The 22,397-nt window shown below is 28.4% G+C and overlaps 1 protein-coding gene across 1 annotated transcript; it reads right to left on the bottom strand.

Annotated features, from left to right (window-relative positions):
- Window positions 1–18,030: 18,030 nt before the first annotated feature.
- On the bottom strand, window positions 18,031–20,804 carry LOC136087790 (uncharacterized). The gene is made up of 3 exons (XM_065811291.1): window positions 20,666–20,804; window positions 20,098–20,573; window positions 18,031–19,987 (listed from the first exon to the last, which is right to left on the bottom strand). The coding sequence occupies exon 3, from the start codon at window positions 19,650–19,652 to the stop codon at window positions 18,099–18,101; it is 1,554 nt and encodes a 517-aa protein (XP_065667363.1). The 5' UTR covers window positions 19,653–19,987; window positions 20,098–20,573; window positions 20,666–20,804; the 3' UTR covers window positions 18,031–18,098.
- Between the last annotated feature and the right edge of the window lie 1,593 nt (window positions 20,805–22,397).

Genomic DNA, 22,397 nt, shown 5'->3' with positions numbered 1-22,397 from the left:
TTTAAAGCGTAGTATTAAAGATGACTTTGGTTTAAAAAACTTCATACTACTTTCCTCGATTTCTTCGTAAGTCACTTGATCGTCTTCTGGGTAAGACAGCAAGCATAGATCTTCTAATACAGAATAAATCTGTGGTGGCAAACATGTTAATGTTATCGTTTTTCTCTTCGCTTCGTCAATGTCTATTGCTGCAAATATGTTCGCAGTTGACGGATAAACCGTTGATGGTTACCATTAAATACTGGTGGCATAATGGCCGAAATAGCTTGTTGCATTATTGCATTTTTATATAGATATTAAAAGCAACTATCTGAGCGTTTTTCAACCTTCTGTTCTATTACATAAATCCTTATATAAATACAAAGTTATAATTCCCATGACAATTATAAAATTACAATAGTCATTAAAACAATAATCATAAATGAATGCATGACTTTAATCACGTTTATCTACGTGACTTTTACCACGTATACATAACAATTTTAATTCACCAACTTTAATAGAACAGATACAGAGTTACCATTGGAGCAAGAGTCAATGTTCCCTTCATCCAGTTGTCATCTACGACAAGAAAGTAAAATTGGAAATATATTCTTTTTGTGTAATTTCAGATAATTTAAATCACGATGTTGGATTTATCAATGAAGTTATACATAAAACCATTAATCATATAAAAACTCATCTTTGTCCCACAATTGCAAAAATGCATTATTTTTCTGATGGCTGTGCAGGGCAGTATAAAAACTGTAAACATTTTTACAATTAATGTCACTATGCTCAAGATTTTTCTGTTCGTTGCATCTGGAATTTGTTTGCAACAAGCCATGGAAAATCTCCATGGGATGGAATAGGTGGCACTATTAAAAGGCTTGTTGCAACAGCTAGTTTCCAGAGACCAACCACAGGTCATATACTGTCTTCTCAAACAATGTTTGAATACTGTCAAAAGTCAATCAGTGGGATTACGTTTGTGTTTACTGAAGAAATGGAGCTTGTAAGAAACAAACTTACTGATAGACTTTTAATAGCAACCACTATTCCTATGACAAGAAGTTTCCATCAATTTATACCATCTTCTCATTCAATTATAAAAATGAAAAGGGTATTCGACGATGATGATTTTGCTCTAACATTTGACTTCCTTAAAAAACAAATATATGAAATTATTTAATAATATGTTATTAATAATATGTCACAATACCTATTTTGAAAATACGACGATTTTTACTGGCTTGGTATGGTTTCTGAAGTTAATAGAGTTTATCATTTCAGTGAAAGTTGATTGATATTTTATTTTCATAACTTAAATGATATAAACTTCAATTTTAATAATATTTGGTTATTCCTTTTCATTTTTATTTTTGAGCTTTTTTCAATAAAGCAGGTTTTAAATATTTTTCAAAAAAGTTTGCATTTTAGTTTCTTATTTTTTAACACAACATTTGAGCATGTAACCTAAAACATTACCATGTGACCAATTTTTTGAAATTATACCTAATTATTAGAATAATAAAAAAAGAAGTTATTCTTTTAATGTGTTGTATAGTAAGTTATATTATGTATACTTTTGAAAATATTGATCATAAATATGCGAGTTATGCAAAGCAATATAACATTTTATTTTCTTTCAGAGACCTAAACTCTTCCAAATCATCTTATTTCACAATGAGAGTGAGGCATCTCCAGAAATAATTGAAAATTGTAACAAATTATCGTTACAAGAATAAAAAAAGGACTGTTGACACTTTAAAATTTAAAAATTATTCTAACATATTAGGAATTGGGTTAATTTCTCTTCATGTTCGTATTCAACACCTTTCAAAGTGGTCAGATACCAATTTTCAGTCATTTTTCTCTACTAGAACTTAAACTATTCACACAAAAAGTAAAGCTATAAAATCTATAATAAAGAGTAGCGGCCAAATAAAGAAATTTTTTGTCTAAATTTCAAAATGACGTAATAATAACCAATACAGTCGTAATACCACAAATTTGGTAATAAGTCTAATAAATATAACAATTTTTTTCAGTTTAAATAATATGTTTCGATTATACATTAATTGTTTTCAAGCATAAAACTGTTAAATGCAAAAACTTTTTAACATATAGTGAAAACAAACATTAAATATATTCGTTAGCCAAACAAAAGAAAACACGAAAGTAGGTGTAAAAACCAACGCGAAGGTTTTTCCCAGTTTTAACAGTTTTATACTTGAAAGAATCTAATTTAAAAGATTAAGACGTTGCTACTTCTTAAAATAATGGAAAATGTAGATAGTTAGTGTAATACTTATGTCATAGAAAACTTCGACTATATCTGGAGTGATAGCGTGTAATTAAAAACCTTGGTGCGTATTCACCAAACTTTTGTAACTTTTGCGCAGCTCAACTAAGGTTACGGAAATCGTAAGTTCATGTTTTTTTTGGTATTCACCAATGTTTCGCAGCATTTCCATAAAGTTAGGGTCGCGCATGAGTTGCGCTGAACATAAGCAAAAACTTACGCAAAAAAACAACCTAGTTGATTTTTTTTTGCGCATGAGTTGCGTTGAACTTAAGCAAAAACTTACGCAAAAAAACAACCTAGTTGATTTTTTTTTGAATGAACCAAGTTTTCGTAATTATATAAAACAAACTTTTCTAATATTAAATTCATGAATTTCCAACTAATTTAAATTAGGGATTATTACTAATTAGTATTTTTTGCAATCTAATAAAATGACAATAATATTTTTATAAGACTCTGCTATAAAAACTAAATACTTTTTATTGAATATTTATTTAGTAAAAAATATTACTACAAAAGCTAGGAAAATAATTTTAAGTAGAAAAGAGATAGAGAGTGGTTTAGAACTGATTATTCTACAAAGAGGCATATAAATTTTGACAATTGTTTAATATAAAATTAATAAAAACTAAACAAACTTTCATTTTTTTCAATCCTAAATATCAAGTAAATAGTATTTTTTTTAAATACAAGTAATTAAAAATTCGTATACTTTTTTGACATTAGCATGAGCATAAGTTTGGAGTTTGCAAAATGCTTAGACGAGTCATAAATAAAAAATCAAAAAAAATCCATGTAACATTCAAAAATATATTATTGCCTTCTATTTAAAAACAAAGTTTTAATTAGAGTACTTTATTCGATGCCAAGTCGAAAACTTTGTTAATTCAGCCTGAACATAGTGTACATCATCTTCATCGCTGTCCTCAAAGTTTATGTCACCTGGAATTTCTAACCCTAAGCCATTGTAAAGGTTTTTCAGCAAATTACACACAATATATATTTTGCAATATATACTTTGGGTGAGCATATGTTAGGAGCACTGAAGTGCTCCACCTCTCTTGTGACCTCCGACGGTTTTTGAAAATCAAAGGATTGCTCCACATCACTATCTGCCTGAAGGTGAGCCTTATTGAAATATATTTTCTCTGGTGTAGTTGGCTGATTGAATGGTGTAATCAAGACTGTTAACAAGTAAAAAGGAAATCTGCATTAGGATTACTTTCCACAATCTTTTTTAATAAAGAAATAGAAAAAATAAAAACTTTTATCAAGGATACCTTTTGACAATATTTCTGAAAAAGGAAAAAAGCTATTCTTAAGTAAGACGTCGATAAATCAACTCTTTTAAACTTCATTCATAACAGACAATACAATCATATTAAACAATTAATAACCAAAAGATTACTCTTTTTTTGTTACTAATTTTTTTTTGAATTGACTAGTAATTTTTACCAATTACTCTTTGAAAACTTCCAGTTACTTTGAAAAAAGCCTCATTGAAATGGGCATTTTTGAATCCGAAGAAATCGGGTTGCTCCTCAACATGATTGGTTACAAATCATTGTTAATGTGTTGACTACCTCTATTTGTTTTTATACAAATGAAATTTTTGAACACGTTCTACATTATAGTAATCGTTTAAAGCAACATATTGAGCTTAACGCTAGATTTGGTCTTGACCAAATTAACTAAAGTTCCATTTAAACTAAAACTAAACAAAGCTATTAAAACAGCTAAATAAAGTATGATCATTAAACTTAATGAGACATGTACCATTTAACAAAAAACTGTAAATAGAATATTTATAATGATATAGTTGCTTTTTTATTAATACATACAGTGTATTGTTAATATTTATAAAGATATAGTTGCTATTTTGTCAATATAATAATTTCATATATATATATATATATATAAATATATATATATATATATATATATATATATATATATATATATATATATATATATATATATATATATATATATATATATATATATATATATATATATATATATATATATATATATATATATATATATAATATATATATTACAAAATTATAACTGCATCATAACAACATAACATCTTTTAAAATATATAATACTTCATACTCTAAATAACATATAATACACTTTAATATCTTATTTTATATAACAATATTTCTATTATTTTATATAAGATGTTTTGTTATATTAGTAATATAATAACATCTTAATATATATAAAATAAATAGTTTAAGCTTAAGTTATTTATTAAAAAAATATCTTAATGCTTGTCATAAAGATGTACCAATATTTATTTATAATATCACATCATAATGCATATAATTTAAATATGTTAAGGTCCTATTTTATGCTGTTATATTACAATTATAAGACAATAAATTGATCATGTTATACAAAAAAATAACAATAATATTATGATATTATAATACAAGATGCCTTATTTCTATGATTTATAATAGTAGCGTCTAATTATTAGATGTTATTAAATTAATAAGTTGTTAAATTATTACCCTAACTTTATGGAAATGCTGCGAAACATTGGTGAATACCAAAAAAAACATGAACTTACGATTTCCGTAACCTTAGTTGAGCTGCGCAAAAGTTACGAAAGTTTGGTGAATGCGCACCCAGTTTTTATCCACATAATGTGTATTCCACATGAATACTTCTTTGATTTTTTTAATTGGGTGTAGTCTAATACTGAAAAAGAGTCTTGATTGGAAACATTAAAGCAACTAGTTTTTGAATAATATGTTGAAATATGTGAGAATTTTTTTGTGATTTTAAATGTTCCACAATTCTTTTACTCAATATTCGAATGGTTTGACCTTGAAATTTTGAGTCAAACCACTCAACATTTGAGTAAAAGAATCGAGAATGCATTTTGATGCATTTTGATGGAAAAACATTAATTGAACTAAACAAACGAAAAATAATTAAAATTTATAATAACTTCTAATTAAAAACTTGAGTTTCAAAAATAGTTTTTATTTTTGAAAGATAAGATTATTTGGTCCTGTGGAATGTTCATCTCAAACTGAATTACAAAAATGAATCATTCTCAATTCACATACATGATGACTGCATGCAATAAGTAAAAGATATTATTTGCTCATATTGTTGGATATTCTCAGTGCTGTAGCAAGCCAAAACGACGCCCGGTGCGAAATTGAAATTTGCCATCCTCTCCACCCCCACTTTATAAAAAAAGTTCAAACTAATTTTCATTTTTATTAAACTTCAATAATAAAAATATTTCAATGTTTTTTAAAGGTCATTTTAAGTTTATTTTTCTGGCCTACAGTGATGCGAAATCATTTATAACATCATCATAATTATGTGTTGATTCAATTAAGATAATGGACAATTTATAATAGATAATAGACAAATTTGATAATCTGTCTTGATCCATTGATGACCTTAGTTTTTTATTATCTTCAACTTACTAAATTTTCTTTCACAAGATGCAACTGTCACTGGTAGTGTAAAAAATATCCTCATACAGATTTCAATGTTTGGGTGAGCAGCTTTCAAAGAATATCAATGAATGTAAAAGATTAAGTGGACTTTTTAGATAATCCATTAAAGTTTCTGCTTGAAATTTAAAACTTTCCACTTATGAAATTTATTCATTTTGTATTCAATTTTTTGACTTGTTACTAAAAGGAAAAATTTCCGTTTAAAAGTTATGAAATATCTACATTTTTTATATCTAGGCTTTTTTCTATATATAGGTTTTATAAAGCCTCCAATCATTGTAATTTTTTGCAAAGCATCATTATTTGACATAAGTATAGACATGCAAATGTTTGGAGTTTACTCTATGTCATGAAGTTATCTCAAACACTAAAAAATCTTGGATCCGTCACAAAATGTCATACTAAGTTATTTATTTTAAATTACTTCTTTTTATGAAGACATTCAAAACAATTATTTAAACTACTTATTTGTAATATTTCGAGACCAATAAACGGTCTCATCCTCAGACTACAAAACTTGATATTTTTACAAAAAGCGTTTAAATTACTCTTTAAAGAAAACATTATATTGACGTCAACTTTTAATTTAAATAAAACTCATCTTTGGTTTTCTAAAACATGTGTTTAGATATTGACCATCATCTTTATTTATTCCCATTGGGTGGCGTGAGCTAGTTTGTTGGTACTAGGGCTTTTAGTTCGAACATGTTCAGGTTCGAACGTTCGAACTTTTGTCATTTTTAAAGAGGTTCAAGTTCGAACTTTTTTTCTCTAAAAGTTCGAGCACGTATATATATCAAAATTAGGTTCTTTATTATCATTTTTTAATAGTTAGACCAAAATCTTTTTTAGACAGTTTTCGTATCTCTTAACTTTTTTAGACAGTTTTCGTATCTCTTAATTTTTGTTGTGCAATACTATTTTTTTTAAACATTTTATTTGTGAATTAAACTTGTTAACTAAAAGCAGCACTTTTAGTTAACAAGTTTAAGTCACAAATAAAATGTTTTAAACGTTGCTTTTAAGTTTTAAAATTAAAATAATTATTTTAATTTTTATTTTTTATTTTTAATTTTTATTTTTGATTGTTAAAGATATCCCACGGTAATATCCATAAAATAAATCATTAAAATGTCTGAATATCGCGAATTGAAAGTTTTTCAAAGATGGCTATAAAACTTTACCTGAAATTTTAGTCTACTATAAGTTATTGATGGAATCAGCTTTCACACCATTGCTAAAAGTTAAACTTTGCGATCAGCATTTCGTGCCCAGGAATACCAAATCCCTCAAAGCCATCAAACCGTTTGCGGTCTTGTCATTAAATACTTCACGTTCAAGAAAGTTAAGAAACAAGTTATAAGTTCTATGAAAATGAAATTTGACGATAAATCTAAACTTAGTTTTACATTTGATGAGTATACTTCAGTAAAAAACAGAAGATATATGATCTTAAATCTACATCTACATTGCTTCGAATGTTAAGAATCCAAGTTACAATGCCAGCAACAAAAGCCATTAAGTTGATCAGTGATAAGCTTAACTCATTTGATTTAAATTAGGACAGAGACATTGTAGCTTCTGTTACTGATGGAGCTAGCTTAATAAAAAAAATTGGTTATGACACTAAATCTGAACATTAAATGTGTCACAACCACGTCACTCATCTATGCGTGGTTGATAGCACATCAATCACACATAGTTTACAAAAAACATAGTTAACGCACATTGTTTTTATAATAACTCTGTTGATAGTAATATGGAAGTTGTAGATTATGATCAAGGTTACAGTGATAATCAAGATTGGACTGAAGTTGTTGATGATATTCAAACTGTTCATGAAGTTAGTGAAGATTCTACCCAGAAATAAGAAAATTAGTTAAAAAGTTTTGTAGATCATTAGTGAGCAATGATGACAAACTTCAGCCAAATATAATTGAAAAGTCTGGAAAAGAAAAAGTTTTGATTTGTGATTCAAGGACAAGATAAGCAGCACTATTGATAAACTTTTTTAAGGTGCAAACAGAAGTAAAAATAGCTCTGATTGACATGAATATTGACTTTCCTCTAATTAAAAACAAGATTGATGTATAAATGAACTTTGTATTGCTTTAAAACCACTACAATTGGCCATCAATACTCTTTCAAAAGGAGATGCTGATCTTTTGTATTCTGAAATTGTAATTGAATTTAAAAGTAAAAGTAAAAGACTTCATGAAGCTAATACACCTTTATGTCAACTTGTTGAACAGATACTTAAATATAATAATAATTAAAAGAAGAAACATTTATCTTATCTCATAAAATATTCAACTCATGAAGTACAAATTGGAATGTCTTAAATAAAGATGACCAATTTGGTAACAAGATTAAAAAAAAAAGCCGGGTACTAATCTTGCTACTAATATCATTCAGCAATTATTTCAGCCATCTGACGATAGCTCTGATGATGAGAAGGAAGTAAATACTAATAGTGTAACTAATAACGTAAAAAGTGAAAAATCAAAAATTAATTGAATTTAGCTCAACTCAAACTTTTTATTGAACAATCAGACGCTAAAATTAAACTTGACCATCAGGAAATTGGAACAAACCTTATTCAAAAGAAAATGATTGTTTTTGAAGCTAACAAAGCTTCAAAAACAACCATTTTTAAAAGTATTTACTTTTGAAAGCTCTTCAACCAATTCCTCCTACATCCGTAAAAGCCAAGAGAGCTTTTTCTAGTCTTGGACTTTTTGCCACTAAAATAAGATAGTTTTTTAAATGACGAAACTTTAGATGCACTTGCTTTTTTAAAGCAAACTATGAAAGAGTACTTATTGATGTTATTTACTTTTGTCCTAATTAATGATGATAAACCAATAAATATATATTTTACGCATACTTTGTATTACTTCAGCGTGTTTTAACATAGCTAAAATAAAGTTCGAAACAGCTCGAAATTTTTTCCGTAGTAGTTCGAACATGTTCAAGCTCAAACTTTTAAAAAAAAAGTTCTAACTGGAAGCCCTAGATGGTACCGTTATTCCAAAGCTTTCCTAATTTTTCTTTCAAATTTATTTGATCATATTGCTAAAACTTTGGCGTCAGTCCAGTAAATATTTCCCTGACAAAACTTTTTATGGTTTGATACACCAGAGTTATTCCATTTCCCTCATGAATTGATTTTTAGGGTTGTAAAAATTGTATGGACATTTTCAAAACAGTTTCACCTACATATAATTTACCGCAACTACAAGTTAATTTATAAATACCTGGTTTGCTAAAGCGTAGCAATATGGGTTTATTTTTACTTGGTAATATTGTTTCTAAGTAAGAACTAGATTTAAAGGCTTTAACCAAAATTCTATTATAATGATGGTTTAAAACAAACGCATTTTGTATAGATTTAATATGTAAATTTATTTTAGTAGGCAGGTATTTTTTATGATAAATTTAAACATTTGAAACTATTTTCCATGTCTTTTTAAAAATTTTTCGTAACATTACTTTTTTTAAATACTTTGAGTTATATGCATTAATGTTATGTATACATTATAGTTATGTATGCGTATGTATAAAAATTTAACCAAAATATGGGTTTACTTGGTAATATTGTTTCTAAGTTAGAACTGGATTTAAAGACAGGTCTTTAACCAAAATTCCGACATATTTTTTTAAATTTTGGGGTTATTACAGGTATCCACAGTAGCAAAACTATATTTAAATCATTATAGAAGGTAGTTTTTTTTGTGTCAGGTAAAGGTTTTTTTTGTTATTTAATCTTGAACTTTTATTGGCCATTTTTTTTATTGATAATATTAATGTCTAAAAGTTTGAGTGATTTATTTTTATCTTCAAGTTCCATTGTATATTTAAGGCTAGTATTTTGCTGGTTGAAAATATCAACTAACTTGTTAGCTTGTTCGATTGATTCAACTCGTATGTGACTGTAATCTATATATCGTGAAAAAATATCTTATAATAATATTATTTTTCAGTGCGATGGCATTTGATTCACGGTGTTGCAAAAATGCTTTAAATTCATTCAGTGACGGATTCAGGAATTTTTTTGGGGGTGGGGATGTTGAAATATTTTTGTGTTTTGTATCATTTGCGACTCCTAAAAAGAAAAAAGAAAAAAAAGGTCCTCTACTTCTAAGATATTTTGGGACCTTCAGATTCTTGTAGGAAAGAGGGGGATGCACATCCTTCAGATTCTTCAGGAAAGAGGGGGATGCATGCCCATCTCCCCCTGGATCCATCACTGGTCGAGGGAGAGATGGGGTATGCATCCCCCACTACACCACAGTAGTGATGTAGTGGTAGAGCGCTTGCCTCGTAAGCGAAAAGTTCCGAGTTCAATCCCCACCACGTCTCTGCTAGTACAGCGCTTAACTTGTTTCTCCGCGTAGCGGCCTTGTTCGTCGAGGTTTGTGTTTCGGAGTTATGGAGTTGAGAGAGGGTTGTAACCACAAAAATAGCCTTCTTGACTGTAGTGGTCTTCTCGGCCATGGGGATAGTGAATGATTAAAAAAAATAAAAATAGTATTGTAAAATTTATTTACGGTAAATATAGCTTGTTGTTGTTGTTGTTGTTGTTGTTGTTGTTGTTGTTGTTGTTGTTGTTGTTGTTGTTGTTGTTGTTGTTGTTGTTGTTGTTGTTGTTGTTGTTGTTGTTGTTGTTGTTGTTGTTGTTGTTAATGCAATATTATGCAAATATTATGTTCACAAAGTATATTAGAATATAAATGATAGTAACAAAATTAGCCAAATGAGAAGTTTGATGAATTTATTGGAGAAAACCTTCTATCAAGTTTATCAAATGAAAAAGTATCCTATAAAGAATTTAACAAAATGAGTCGTATGGATATGACTACGTTACTAGTAATGTAGCAATACGCGTCATTGAATGTTTTAGAAAACTATTATTTCATTTAGTATCATCTTCTTTTGAACACAGCACTTTTCCTAATATGTTAAAAGTTACTAAAGTCAATCCTATTTATAAAAATGGAGATTATAATAATATGTCTAACTACTGTCCCATTTCCATTCTACCAACGTTCTCTAAAGTTTGTGAAAAAGTAATCAATCGAATTCATTAGTCCTTGTAACTAAGCAAAGTTTTATTAACTTTTTATTTTTTTTAAATCAATTTGGTTTTCAAAAAAGTTTTTCAACAAAGCATGCTATTATTGAATTTTCAAATAAAATATTTCAACTTTTTTGATGCAAGAGAGCATGTACTAGAAGTATTTATAGAGCTTTCAAAGGCACTTGTTACAGTCGACAGCATCTTAAAAGCAAAATAAAAACATTATTATAGGAACTCCCCGGTGTTCCTCAAAGTTCTATTTTAGGCCCACTTTTGTTCTTAATCTATATATCTTTTGTTCTTAATCTAACAAAAACAAAGCCTCAAACTTAATGAGTATCATGTTTGCCGACGACACCAACTTATTCCTGACTAATAATGACATACCCAAACTCTTTTCTACAATGAATGATGAACTTAAAACATATCTACTTGGTTCAAATGTAACAAGTTAACTTTTAACATTAATAAAACCAAATGGATTTTTTTCCATTCGCTCTCTAAAAAACGCTATTTACCCCAAAATTTACCTAAAATATTTATTGATGAAGTCATAATTAAAGAGATTTCGTTACTAAATTTTTAGATGTGGTTCTCGACGAGAGCATTACATGGAAACCGCATATTGACCATACTTGCTCGAAAATATCTAAAAGTAACGGAGTCTTATATAAATCTAGATCATATTTAAACAAAAAAGCCTTAACCCAACTTTACTACTCATTTATTCACACCATGGCCTGCTTAAATTACACGGCCTGATTTGCTGCATTTTCCGTACAAAATTAACCGGCCAGTTTTTTATGGCTCAAGTGTCAAAACTTAATTTTTGTTATGGTTAAGAGTCGTGTTTGCAGTATAAATGTTTTATTCTTATTTTATTAAAATGGTTTAATAATAGTTAGATTTTTTTTGAGTACTTAAATTATTTTGTGCTGAATTTTTTGTAAACTGATTGCCTGCTTCAGTTTATTCCAATAATACAGAATACTGAAATAGGCTTTCAGATAGCTATATCAACGCATACCAACATGCTACTAAAAATAACTTTACATCTTGCTAAAACTACCCACAACTCTCCATTGGAAATTATTTTAAAGGTTTGTAATTTTGTATTTATTATAATTGCAATTATTAGGTAAAAAACATGGATTTTTCTTTGAAGTATTTACACTGCAAAACAATGTTTTGCAATGCAAATACACTACATGTTTGAAACATGCAGCAATTTAAATGCAACAAATCAGGTCATTTATTTACAGTAGGCCAAGAAATATCAGGTATACCTACTGTTTTGGAGTCAACAGCCGTTAAAAAAATTGCTAATTTTTTATTGCTAATAAATCATATTTCTTTACCTAAATGGTTTCACCGAAGTGAAAATTACAAATAAAAGAACTTTAACATATTAGTAAAATCATTGACAAAAATTTGATATTAATTGATTATCTGCTTCTTGTGGATAAGATGTATTTGCAAAAGCAGCCCATAATCAAAGTGGTAAACAATTTAGTGAAGATTGAGGAAATAATCTTTATAAAGAAGTTGTTTTTGTTTTTATGATTATAGGGCTTCAAAAATTTATTCTTATGTTTCAAAATCATCACCTAAAGTTTGCATAACAGGTCTATGTTTGAAAAAAGAGATTGATGAGTGTATTAACTCAATGCACCAATCTGAATTTAAGATAACAGCTGTTGTTACAGATAATCATTCTACCAATGTTCATGCATTTTTATATTTTTATCAATAAAAATTAATTATCAAGTCACATATCTTGGAAACAACAAACAAGTTGTCAACATTGACAATACTTGATGAAACAACTGCTGCTGAAATATTGAGTTATTTTCCTAAAAGAAATAAAACAGCACAATTTTTGTCATTGTTATATAAGTTATTTATCATACTTAATTCAAAACAGGAACTCAATTCATCTAATCAAACTTGGCAATGCTGCTTTGAAAGGTGATAGCAAACTCACATTTATAGAGAAGTTACAAATTGTACTGAAATTTAATCAAATAAAAGTTTGATAAATACTTCACATTACCCAAATAAAGTTCTCGTACTTTAATTACAACACTACAAGCAATTGTATCTCTTATGAATGATTTGCTTAAAGAAGGCTTTACATTTGTTCTTAGTTCCAATTTAAAACGTGATCCTTTGGAGCTAGGTTTTAGTAAGTATAGTTAAATGACCAGTGGTAGACTTTTTGTGAGTCTTTTAGAAATATGCATTAGTAAAAAGATTTTGGCAGATTTTCCCATAAAATTTTTATCAGAATTTTGATAATCCTTAAAAAATATTATGTAAGATATTGCTTAGTTGTCTGCATTAATACTAGTGTCAGCCTTATAAAGATAGCACAGATATATAAACTAAAGCAAGTATTTTATTCGTTACTTTATACAGAAAAGAACCTATATATCCAATTCAACCTCTGAATAATTTTATTTTTCATCTTTTTAGTATTTTACATGTTATTTCTCTTATTCTGATAAAACATTGCAGTCATTCTTTTTTAATTAAAACTTTGCAGAACAAATTTAAAAGATTTGCTATAGCAGTGTCAATTTTACTAATGAAAAACACCAAAAGTGGGGAATCAAATATAGATCTCGTATTGTTAATAATATTTTTAATAATAATTTGCAAAAAGAAATTACATATTTATTAAGAAAAGATCAAGTGAAAGAATTCCAAAAAAGACAAAGACCAAATAAATATTCCTAGTAAAAAGGTATTTCTTCTTTTATTTCAATTATAATAAATACAAAATTACAAACCTTTGATTTGATTTCCAATGGAGAGTTTTAGGCAATCTTAGAAGCATGTAAGTTTATTTTCAGTTGCATGTTTATATTTAGCTATCTGAAAACCTATTTCAGTATTCTATGTTATTGGAATAAACTGAAGTAGACAATCAGTAAACAAAAAATCCATCACAAAATAATGCAAGTACTCAAAGAAAATCTAACTATTATTAAACCATTTTAATAAAATAAGAATAAAAAAATTATAGTGCAAACAAGACTCTTAACCATAACAAGAATTAAGTTTTGATACTTGAGCCGTAAAAAAACTGGCCTCTTAATTTTTTACGGAAAATACAACAAATCAGGCCGTGTAATTTAAGTAGGCCATGTTCACACGTATATAAATTCTGCCAACATGGTTTGAGGAAGCACCGAAAAAAGTAGGTTAAAATGTTTTATCGCCATCAGAAACATGCGATCCGATTGATTAATTTTGCGGATCTTTTTACTTATTCCAAACCATTATTTATGGAGATGAAAATACTGAATATTTACGAGCTCAATGTTTATAACATTTTATGTTTTATTTACATGTGGAGAAACGATTTAACTTTACCTATCTTTAATAACCTTTTTTCTCTAAACCCGATTAATAAATAATTGCTTAGAAATAAATTTTTTGTATATGAACCAATTTGCTGAACAAATCTTGCATTACATTTCGAGTACCGTATCTTTGGAATAAAATTATCATACCCAATTTTAATATACCCTATACATTTCCGATCTTTTAAAGTAAATTTAAAGATTTATTTTATCTATTGATGATACATTGAAATACTTTTTATAACAACCACGTATTTGTCTTTTTAATTTAAGACAGTTGTATTTTCTCTTTCCTATTATAAAGAGATGTCTTTCCTACTTGAAGATATATATATATATATATATATATATATATATATATATATATATATATATATGGATATATATATATATATATATATATATATATGGATATATATATATATATATATATATATATATATATATATATATATATGGATATATATATATATATATATATATATATACATATATATATATATATATATATATATATATATATATATATATATATATATATATATATATATATATATATATATATATATATAATATATATATATATATATATATATATATATATATATATATATATATATATATATATATATATATATATATATATATATATATATACAGTATTGGACAAAACATTTGCAACCAACATCAAACAATGCTAAAAAGTGTTCCTAATTTTACATGTTTTAAAAACGAAACGAACTATACTACCACAGCAAAGAGTTCAGGAGTCTGGAGTCATAGTATGACATGACATGAGCAATCAGCTGACAGGTGACAACACACAGCCAGAATTTCGTTGACAAGTGCCATTTTGCAGCGGACAAAACAAGTGCAACTTTTTTGGTTTGTTTCATTTTCTTAAGTCTGGTCCGTGTCAACGTCACGGGTTTTTTAATAATTAAAGGAAGTATCCAGAAGTTTCCTGAAGCATGCAGAAGCTTCCAGAAGTTTCCAGAAGAAGCATCTGGAAGCATCCAGTAGCATCCAGAAATATCCAGAAACATTCAGAAGCATCCAGACGCATCCAGAAGCTTCCAGAAGCATCGAAAAGAAGCATCTAGAATCTTCCAGAACAGGTTCACACAGGTTCATTTTACTATATAAGAGACATGTCAATCGACATGTAATTCAGTCAGTATATAGAAGTCAATCAGTCAGTATTATCAAGACAGTTTATCGAAGTGAGTTTTATCAAAGTGTTTTATCGAAGAACATCAATACATGAAGTGAAATACAACAATTGTTTCATTACATCAATACAGTCCACATCCAACCAAGAAGTTGTGTTCCACAGAACATTATTGTATCATCACAAGGTAAATGTAACACGGTAAGCCTTGAGAAGCGTGATTATTTATTTTTATTATTTTTATGATTTCAAGTGCAAAAATGGCTCTCGACAGTCTTGGATTGGAACTAAGAAAGAAAATTATTGGCGATTACATAAGTGGAATGTCACAAAAAAGTATTTGTGATAAATATCGCGTGAAAAAATGGACTGTATCAAGACTATGTTCCAAACATCCTTCTACGGGGAAGTTGGCAGCAGATAACAAAGGTGGAAGACCGCGTTCCACCACTTCTAGAGAGGATTCTATGATCGTCAGATCCGTCAAGAAGGATCCCGGATATCATCAGTCGAGATACAAAAGCAATTAGAGCTGCCTGTATCGGACCGAACAATCAGACGACGTGCTGTTAAAGCCGGATTGTTTTCTCGACGCCCTGCAAACAAACCGCTGATTTCACTAAAAAACCAGAAGAAAAGACTCCTGTTTGCTACATCTCATATTGACTGAAATGTGCAGAAATGGAGAACTGTCCTGTTCAGTGATGAATCGAAGTTCAATATCATTGAGAGCGATGGCATTCAACATCATTGGAAGCGATGAGCGATTTGCCGTGTACGTTGACCGGCCGGAAAACACCTCAATTTACGTTACTGCCATAAGACCGTGAAGCATGGTGGAGGCAATGTAATGGTCTAGGGGTGTTTTTCTGCTAACGGTCTAGGTCCAATACATCAAAACGATGGAATAATGGACCGTTTCATGTATAAAAATATGCTGAAAGATGTTATGTTACCTCATGCTGAATGGAATATGCCAATAAAATGGGTTTTTCAGCAAGACAACGATCCGAAACACACTGCAAAAGTAGTCGAGCAGTGGTTTCAAGACAACGACCTATCGGTGATGGATTGGCCGCCTTAATCTCCGGGTCTCAACCTGTGGGAGATCGTCAACCGCAGAATTAATCGTGAAGGTGTTCGTAATAAGGATCAACTGTTTGAACAAATCCAAAAGACCTGGGCAGCGATTCCACAAAGTTTCATTGATCACCCGATCAAATCTATGCCTCGAAGATGCAAGGGTGTGATCGACAGCGAAGGATTCACCTCGAAATATTGATAGCGAAATACAGCTTGGTCAACATTTTGTCGAGTTGCACTTGTTTTGTCAAGAAGGAAATCAACTTTTTTTGATACTTTTGATTAATTTATTAATTTTAGTGTACAAATAATGAACTTTGTGATGAATAAAACTTGAAGAACTTTGTCTCTAAACATTTAAATAGTTATTTCTCTAAATTGAAAAAATGCAGCACTTTTATATAAAGATACTAAATTAGCATTATTTGGTTGCACTCGTTTTGTCCGATACTGTATATATATATGTATATATATATATATATATATATATATATATATATATATATATATATATATATATATATATATATATATATATATATATATATATAAATTAGTAAAAAACACTTACATAACTTTTTTCTTCAACTTGAAGTTTCACCATTGCTGGATCATCAGGAAGTGTACTCTTCCTGATGATCAATTTCAAGTTTAAGAAAAAAGTTAGTTGTTTTTTACAAATTTATTATTGCTCTGATCTTTAAGAACATTGAGCACTCTATTTGTAAAATACACTAACATAATTTACATATATATATATATATATATATATATATATATATATATATATATATATATATATATATATATATATATATATATATATATATATATATATATATATTTATATATATATATATATTAGGGGTATTCAAAAAAAGTGAATTTTCAAATCTTAAAAACCATACCCCCTAAATTTGGGGCAAATGTATAAAAAATGAGTCTCGCAAAGTTTGAGCGCTGTCCGATCACTTTTTTGGGGCCCCCCCCCCCCCCCTCAAGTTAAAAATTTAGGGGAAAATTGACCGAAAAGTGGTAATTTTCTGGCGCCTTTAGGCAGGGGTAATATTTTTTTTTTTCAAATTTTTTTTTTTCTGCTATATGTATAAAGGCCTATATTTTTGTTTAAAAATATATGGTTTTTTTCCTACTTCTCAAAAACCTATGTTTGGTGGTATTGAAAATCATGAAAATCAGAATTTTTGTAGTTAAAGTTAGATATATATATATATATATATATATATATATATATATATATATATATATATATATTTATATATATATATATATATATATATATATATATATATATATATATATATATATATATATATATATATATATATATATATATTTATAAGCCTTGTGTGTATTAACATATACACACAAGGCCTCTCTAACTATTCCCAAGACATACCAGAGGGAGCAACCAACTTCATTTTGCCAGAAAGAATGAACAGTTGTTGGTTGTGACCTCAGCAATGTTGTTTATCTATATTGAAAAAAACACTATTTATCTATATTGAAAAATCAAAATGAGCAAGAATAAATAAAATTATGAATTTGTATTCAAGTTTTATAACAGAAAAAAAATTTACAAATCTAATAATAATCAAGTTTAACTCTTTATCTTTTTTCGCATCACACCAAGTCCATCATTAAACTTAATCTTTGAAATTGTACCGGATTTTTGTTCTTGTGATCTGAATACAGATCGAACTTTGTCCACAGTTAGCAATCTGTTGTGCTTTTCAGTTTCATCAGAATATCTATGAATATACTGCCCCATCATACCTATTGACCGTTCTGAATGGTCATTTACAAAAATCAAAGTTTCCGCATATTTTTGAAAACTTTTGAAGCATGACTGAGTATGCCAATAGTTTGGTGGAAGTGAGAGCCAGTCTTGAACTCGTTGCTTATCAAACCCAATCATGTCAAAAATCAGGTAAGAAAAAACATCAACCAAGGCAGACAAGGATGGTGGTTTTTTCCCAATTTTTGTATTCATTTTATAAATTTCCTTGATATCTTGCTTTACTTTATTCTCAGGCTTATAATAGTCAGAGCTAGGCATATCAAATGACAGAATTGCTGATGCAATTTTTGCCTTCTCCTCTGATGCTAACTCATCATCTAGCAAAGCTAAAGGTATCATTGTTGAATCCAAATACCAACAGTGTTTATACTGAGACTCTAATACAGCATCGACAGCTATTGGGTTTGTACATACCTTCTTGTACAGATGCATTTGATGTATGGCTGTAATGTCAAGAAAAGGAGCTTTGATGACATCCTCAGATTGTAGATACCATTTTGCATAAAAGCAAACAATAAATTCTGTAATAAGCTTAATTTCAGTTTTCAGTTTATCATTTTCCTGAACAAACGTAAGTTGATTGAATAAAAGCCGAAGCTTTAGATAATAAATTGCTTTTCCTAAAAATCTTGCATGATGAATAGCACCAGTTTTTCTTACTTTATATGTTATAGGGGATAAGTACGTGACAACTAATTCTGCAAGCTCGCTTCTATCATCTCTTATAATACCTGGTTTACTAACGTATGCTTTGCAAAATGTTAATGACTTCATAGCTGCCTTTTCTAAAAAACTGCTTTTAACCTTATTCCAATCAAACCGTAACAGTAGAACTGAATGATAGTTAAAATTAGGTTCTTTAAAAATATTTTTAAGCTTTTTGAAAAGAGGATTATCAGGTCCACTAGTTTCTTCATTGGTCACTAATTTCCAAAAGTGAAGCGTTCTTAATTCAGTCACATGATGCCTACATGCTATTTGGAGGAGATACTTATCCAGTTCTTGAGATATTCTGGAAACTGATCCTTTATTTGTCCCAGTGTTGGATGATGTTGTATCAAAGCATATTCCTCTAGTTTTTGACATAAGTTGATACTCCTTAATTAAGTTCATTACACCTAAGAACTGATCTTCACCAGTGGATGACGCTAGTGGAGGTACTCCAAGTAGGTAAGTCTGTCCATTAATGTTAACTAAAACAGCCATTCTATCCCTCTTTAACATTTTTCCTTTGTTTAGCTCAAACAAGGTCTTCCCATCAAAATGAATTATACATGGATATGGAGATGCGTCTATGGCTGCTTTAACATCTTCTTTTGAAATTTTTGCCATGTTTTCATTTTCTTTTTTCATTTTTCTATATGCGGTAGATTGACTGCTTTTAACTTCTTTAAGATCAACACCTGATTGATATAGAATTGCATTTGTTACCTTCTGTAAAACATTTGGTGATATATCACAGGCTGTAGCAGTAAGCGAAACATTACCAGCAAAAACATCTTTAGAATTTTTGCAATTACTGTGTCTGGGTTTTCAAAGACTTCTATATGATACCAATCACCTGGCTCGAAATCAGATTCAATTGAAGAATCATCGCTTAGAATTGTGTCTATAAGTTCAACGTTGGGTACATCATCTCTCAAAATCTTAGGCTGTAAACGATTTTTCTTCCTGATGCTTTCTTTTGCCTAATTAACAGAAGAAATGTAGTTTTAGTTTTTAATTTTAAAATTAGTGGAAAAAAGAATTAACAGAGCTTGAGAAAGAGCTAAAGTAATTAATTAAAAGTATTGAATACCTTTTTTCTATATTTAATATCCTCTGAACCAATAACAAACTTTCTTTCATTTTCCTGATCTTCAAGAAATTTTAGATCTTCAATCTTGTCTTTTAGTGATCTTTTTTTATCTTTACTGATTGTGTCTTTGAGATTAGAATTACCAGCCCAAAAAAGTTTTTTTATTTCAATCTCAAACTCGTTTTGTTTAGCCAAATCACCACTATTTCCCCTTTTTGCATTTTTTTTCAAGTTGGAATAGGACTTATGCAATTTAAAAAGTTTTTTAACTAAACTTAAATCAGTTAACACATCAAATCCAGCTTTAATCCAGGGTCTCTTGATTTTAGACAAAATACATTCACAACAACTCTCCGAACATCTAGAAAAATTTTTTTTAGGGGGACAAGCAATAATACTTGATATTGATACAGATCGACATTGTTGGTTATATATTAAATGTTGAAGTATATCCAAGCCTGTTGGAAGTTGTATATCTAATTAGAAAAATTTATATTTTATAAATAAAATAAATTTTTTAGCAACTAATGACTCATTATAATTCCAATATTAATAAAAATGTTTATACCTGATATAGCTGGTTTTGCCTCTTTTATAATAAAAAGTTCCTTTTTCATTGACCTAAGTTGTGCTTCACTCATTTTTAATGTTTATTGTATGTACTAATCTGTATTTATTAGAAAAATTCAAAGTTTTAAACTATCAGAATTTACACGAAAATATATGTATATAACATTAGGCATAACAGAAAATATATTTTAAAAAATACCAGTTTTCATGATTTTCAATATCACCAAACATAGACTTTTGAGAAGTAAGGAAAAAACCATATATTTTTAAACAAAAATATAGGCCTATATATATATAGCAGAAAAAAAAAATTTGAATTAAAAAAAAAATTGCCCCTCCCTCAAGACGCCCGAAAACGACCACTTTTCGGTCAGTTTTCCCCTAAATTATTAGCTTGAGGGGGGGTCAAAAGTGAACGGACAGCGCTCAAACTTTGTGAGGCTCATTTTATATATTTGCCCCAAATTTAGGGGGTATGGTTTTTTAGATTTGAAAATTCACTTTTTTTGAATACCCCTAATATATATATATATATATATATATATATATATATATATATATATATATATATATATATATATATATATATATATATATATATATATATATACATATATATACATATGTATGTATGTATTTATGTATTCACGTTTTTATAAGTTCTGACAATAAGATCAGACTTTTTTAATTATATATAACATTTGTATATATTTTCAATTTATATCACGATTTATTGTAATTTTTTAGTCTTGCTTATGTATTGATGTAAAAAACTTGTGAAAGGTTCTGATGATAAGATCATTATGATCTTCTTTCAGAAGCCTTGTATGTTTGTTTTGTAAACAACGACAAAAATATTTAAAAAAAAATTGTGGTGTCAAAGGACTAATGTATAAATGGGTAAAAATCTAAGTAACAGATGTACCAGAAAGTAACAGAAGTAACAGAAATAATAGAAAACGGTTTGTAATAAACAAGAAGTAAAGTGTTCTTGTTTTTGAGTGTGAGGTCTCTCAAGACTCAATATTAGGACCGTTATTGTTTTTAACTTTCATTAATGATATGTATAAAGCATCATGTATAGTATCTTCAATAATGTATGCTGATGACACGACTTTTATTTATAATCATAGTAATTTAAAATTGATATTCGCAACAATAAATACTGAACGGGAAGACTTTTATTTATGATTCAAAGCAAATAAACTATCCATTAACTGTGAAAAAACTAACTATATTTTATTTCATGAAACAGGTCAATCAATGTCTCTACCGTTAAAAATTTCAGAGTTGCTTATTAACAACACAACAAAAAAATGGGAAAATTTTGCAAAGTTTTTTGGTGTTCAAATAGATGAAAATTTATCATGGAGAAATCATAATAGGCACATTGCTTTAAAAATATCATTTGTAACAGATGTTTTATTAAAACCTCGCATATTTCTTGATTTCTGTCCAAAAAAACTTTATTTTTCCTTGGACGGAAGAATTATAGTTTAATTCATAGTCATCTAGCATATGCTAATATAGCGTGGGCTGCACAATACACATAAAACAAAATTACTCAAACTAGATAGCTTGCAAAACCATGCTTGTGGAGCAATTCATTACCTAAGTAGAATGAACAATCCTTTTAATATCATGACAAATATGATTACTTAGAAAAACTTATTTATATCAGATTCCTATTTTTATGTTCAAATATAAAAATAATATGCTACCGAATTCCT

The sequence above is a fragment of the Hydra vulgaris genome, chromosome 12, assembly GCF_038396675.1.
Source record: "Hydra vulgaris chromosome 12, alternate assembly HydraT2T_AEP".
Taxonomy (NCBI): domain Eukaryota; kingdom Metazoa; phylum Cnidaria; class Hydrozoa; order Anthoathecata; family Hydridae; genus Hydra; species Hydra vulgaris.
The sequence above is the reverse complement of the archived record's forward strand: the minus strand, read 5'-3'. Positions and strand labels throughout refer to the sequence as shown.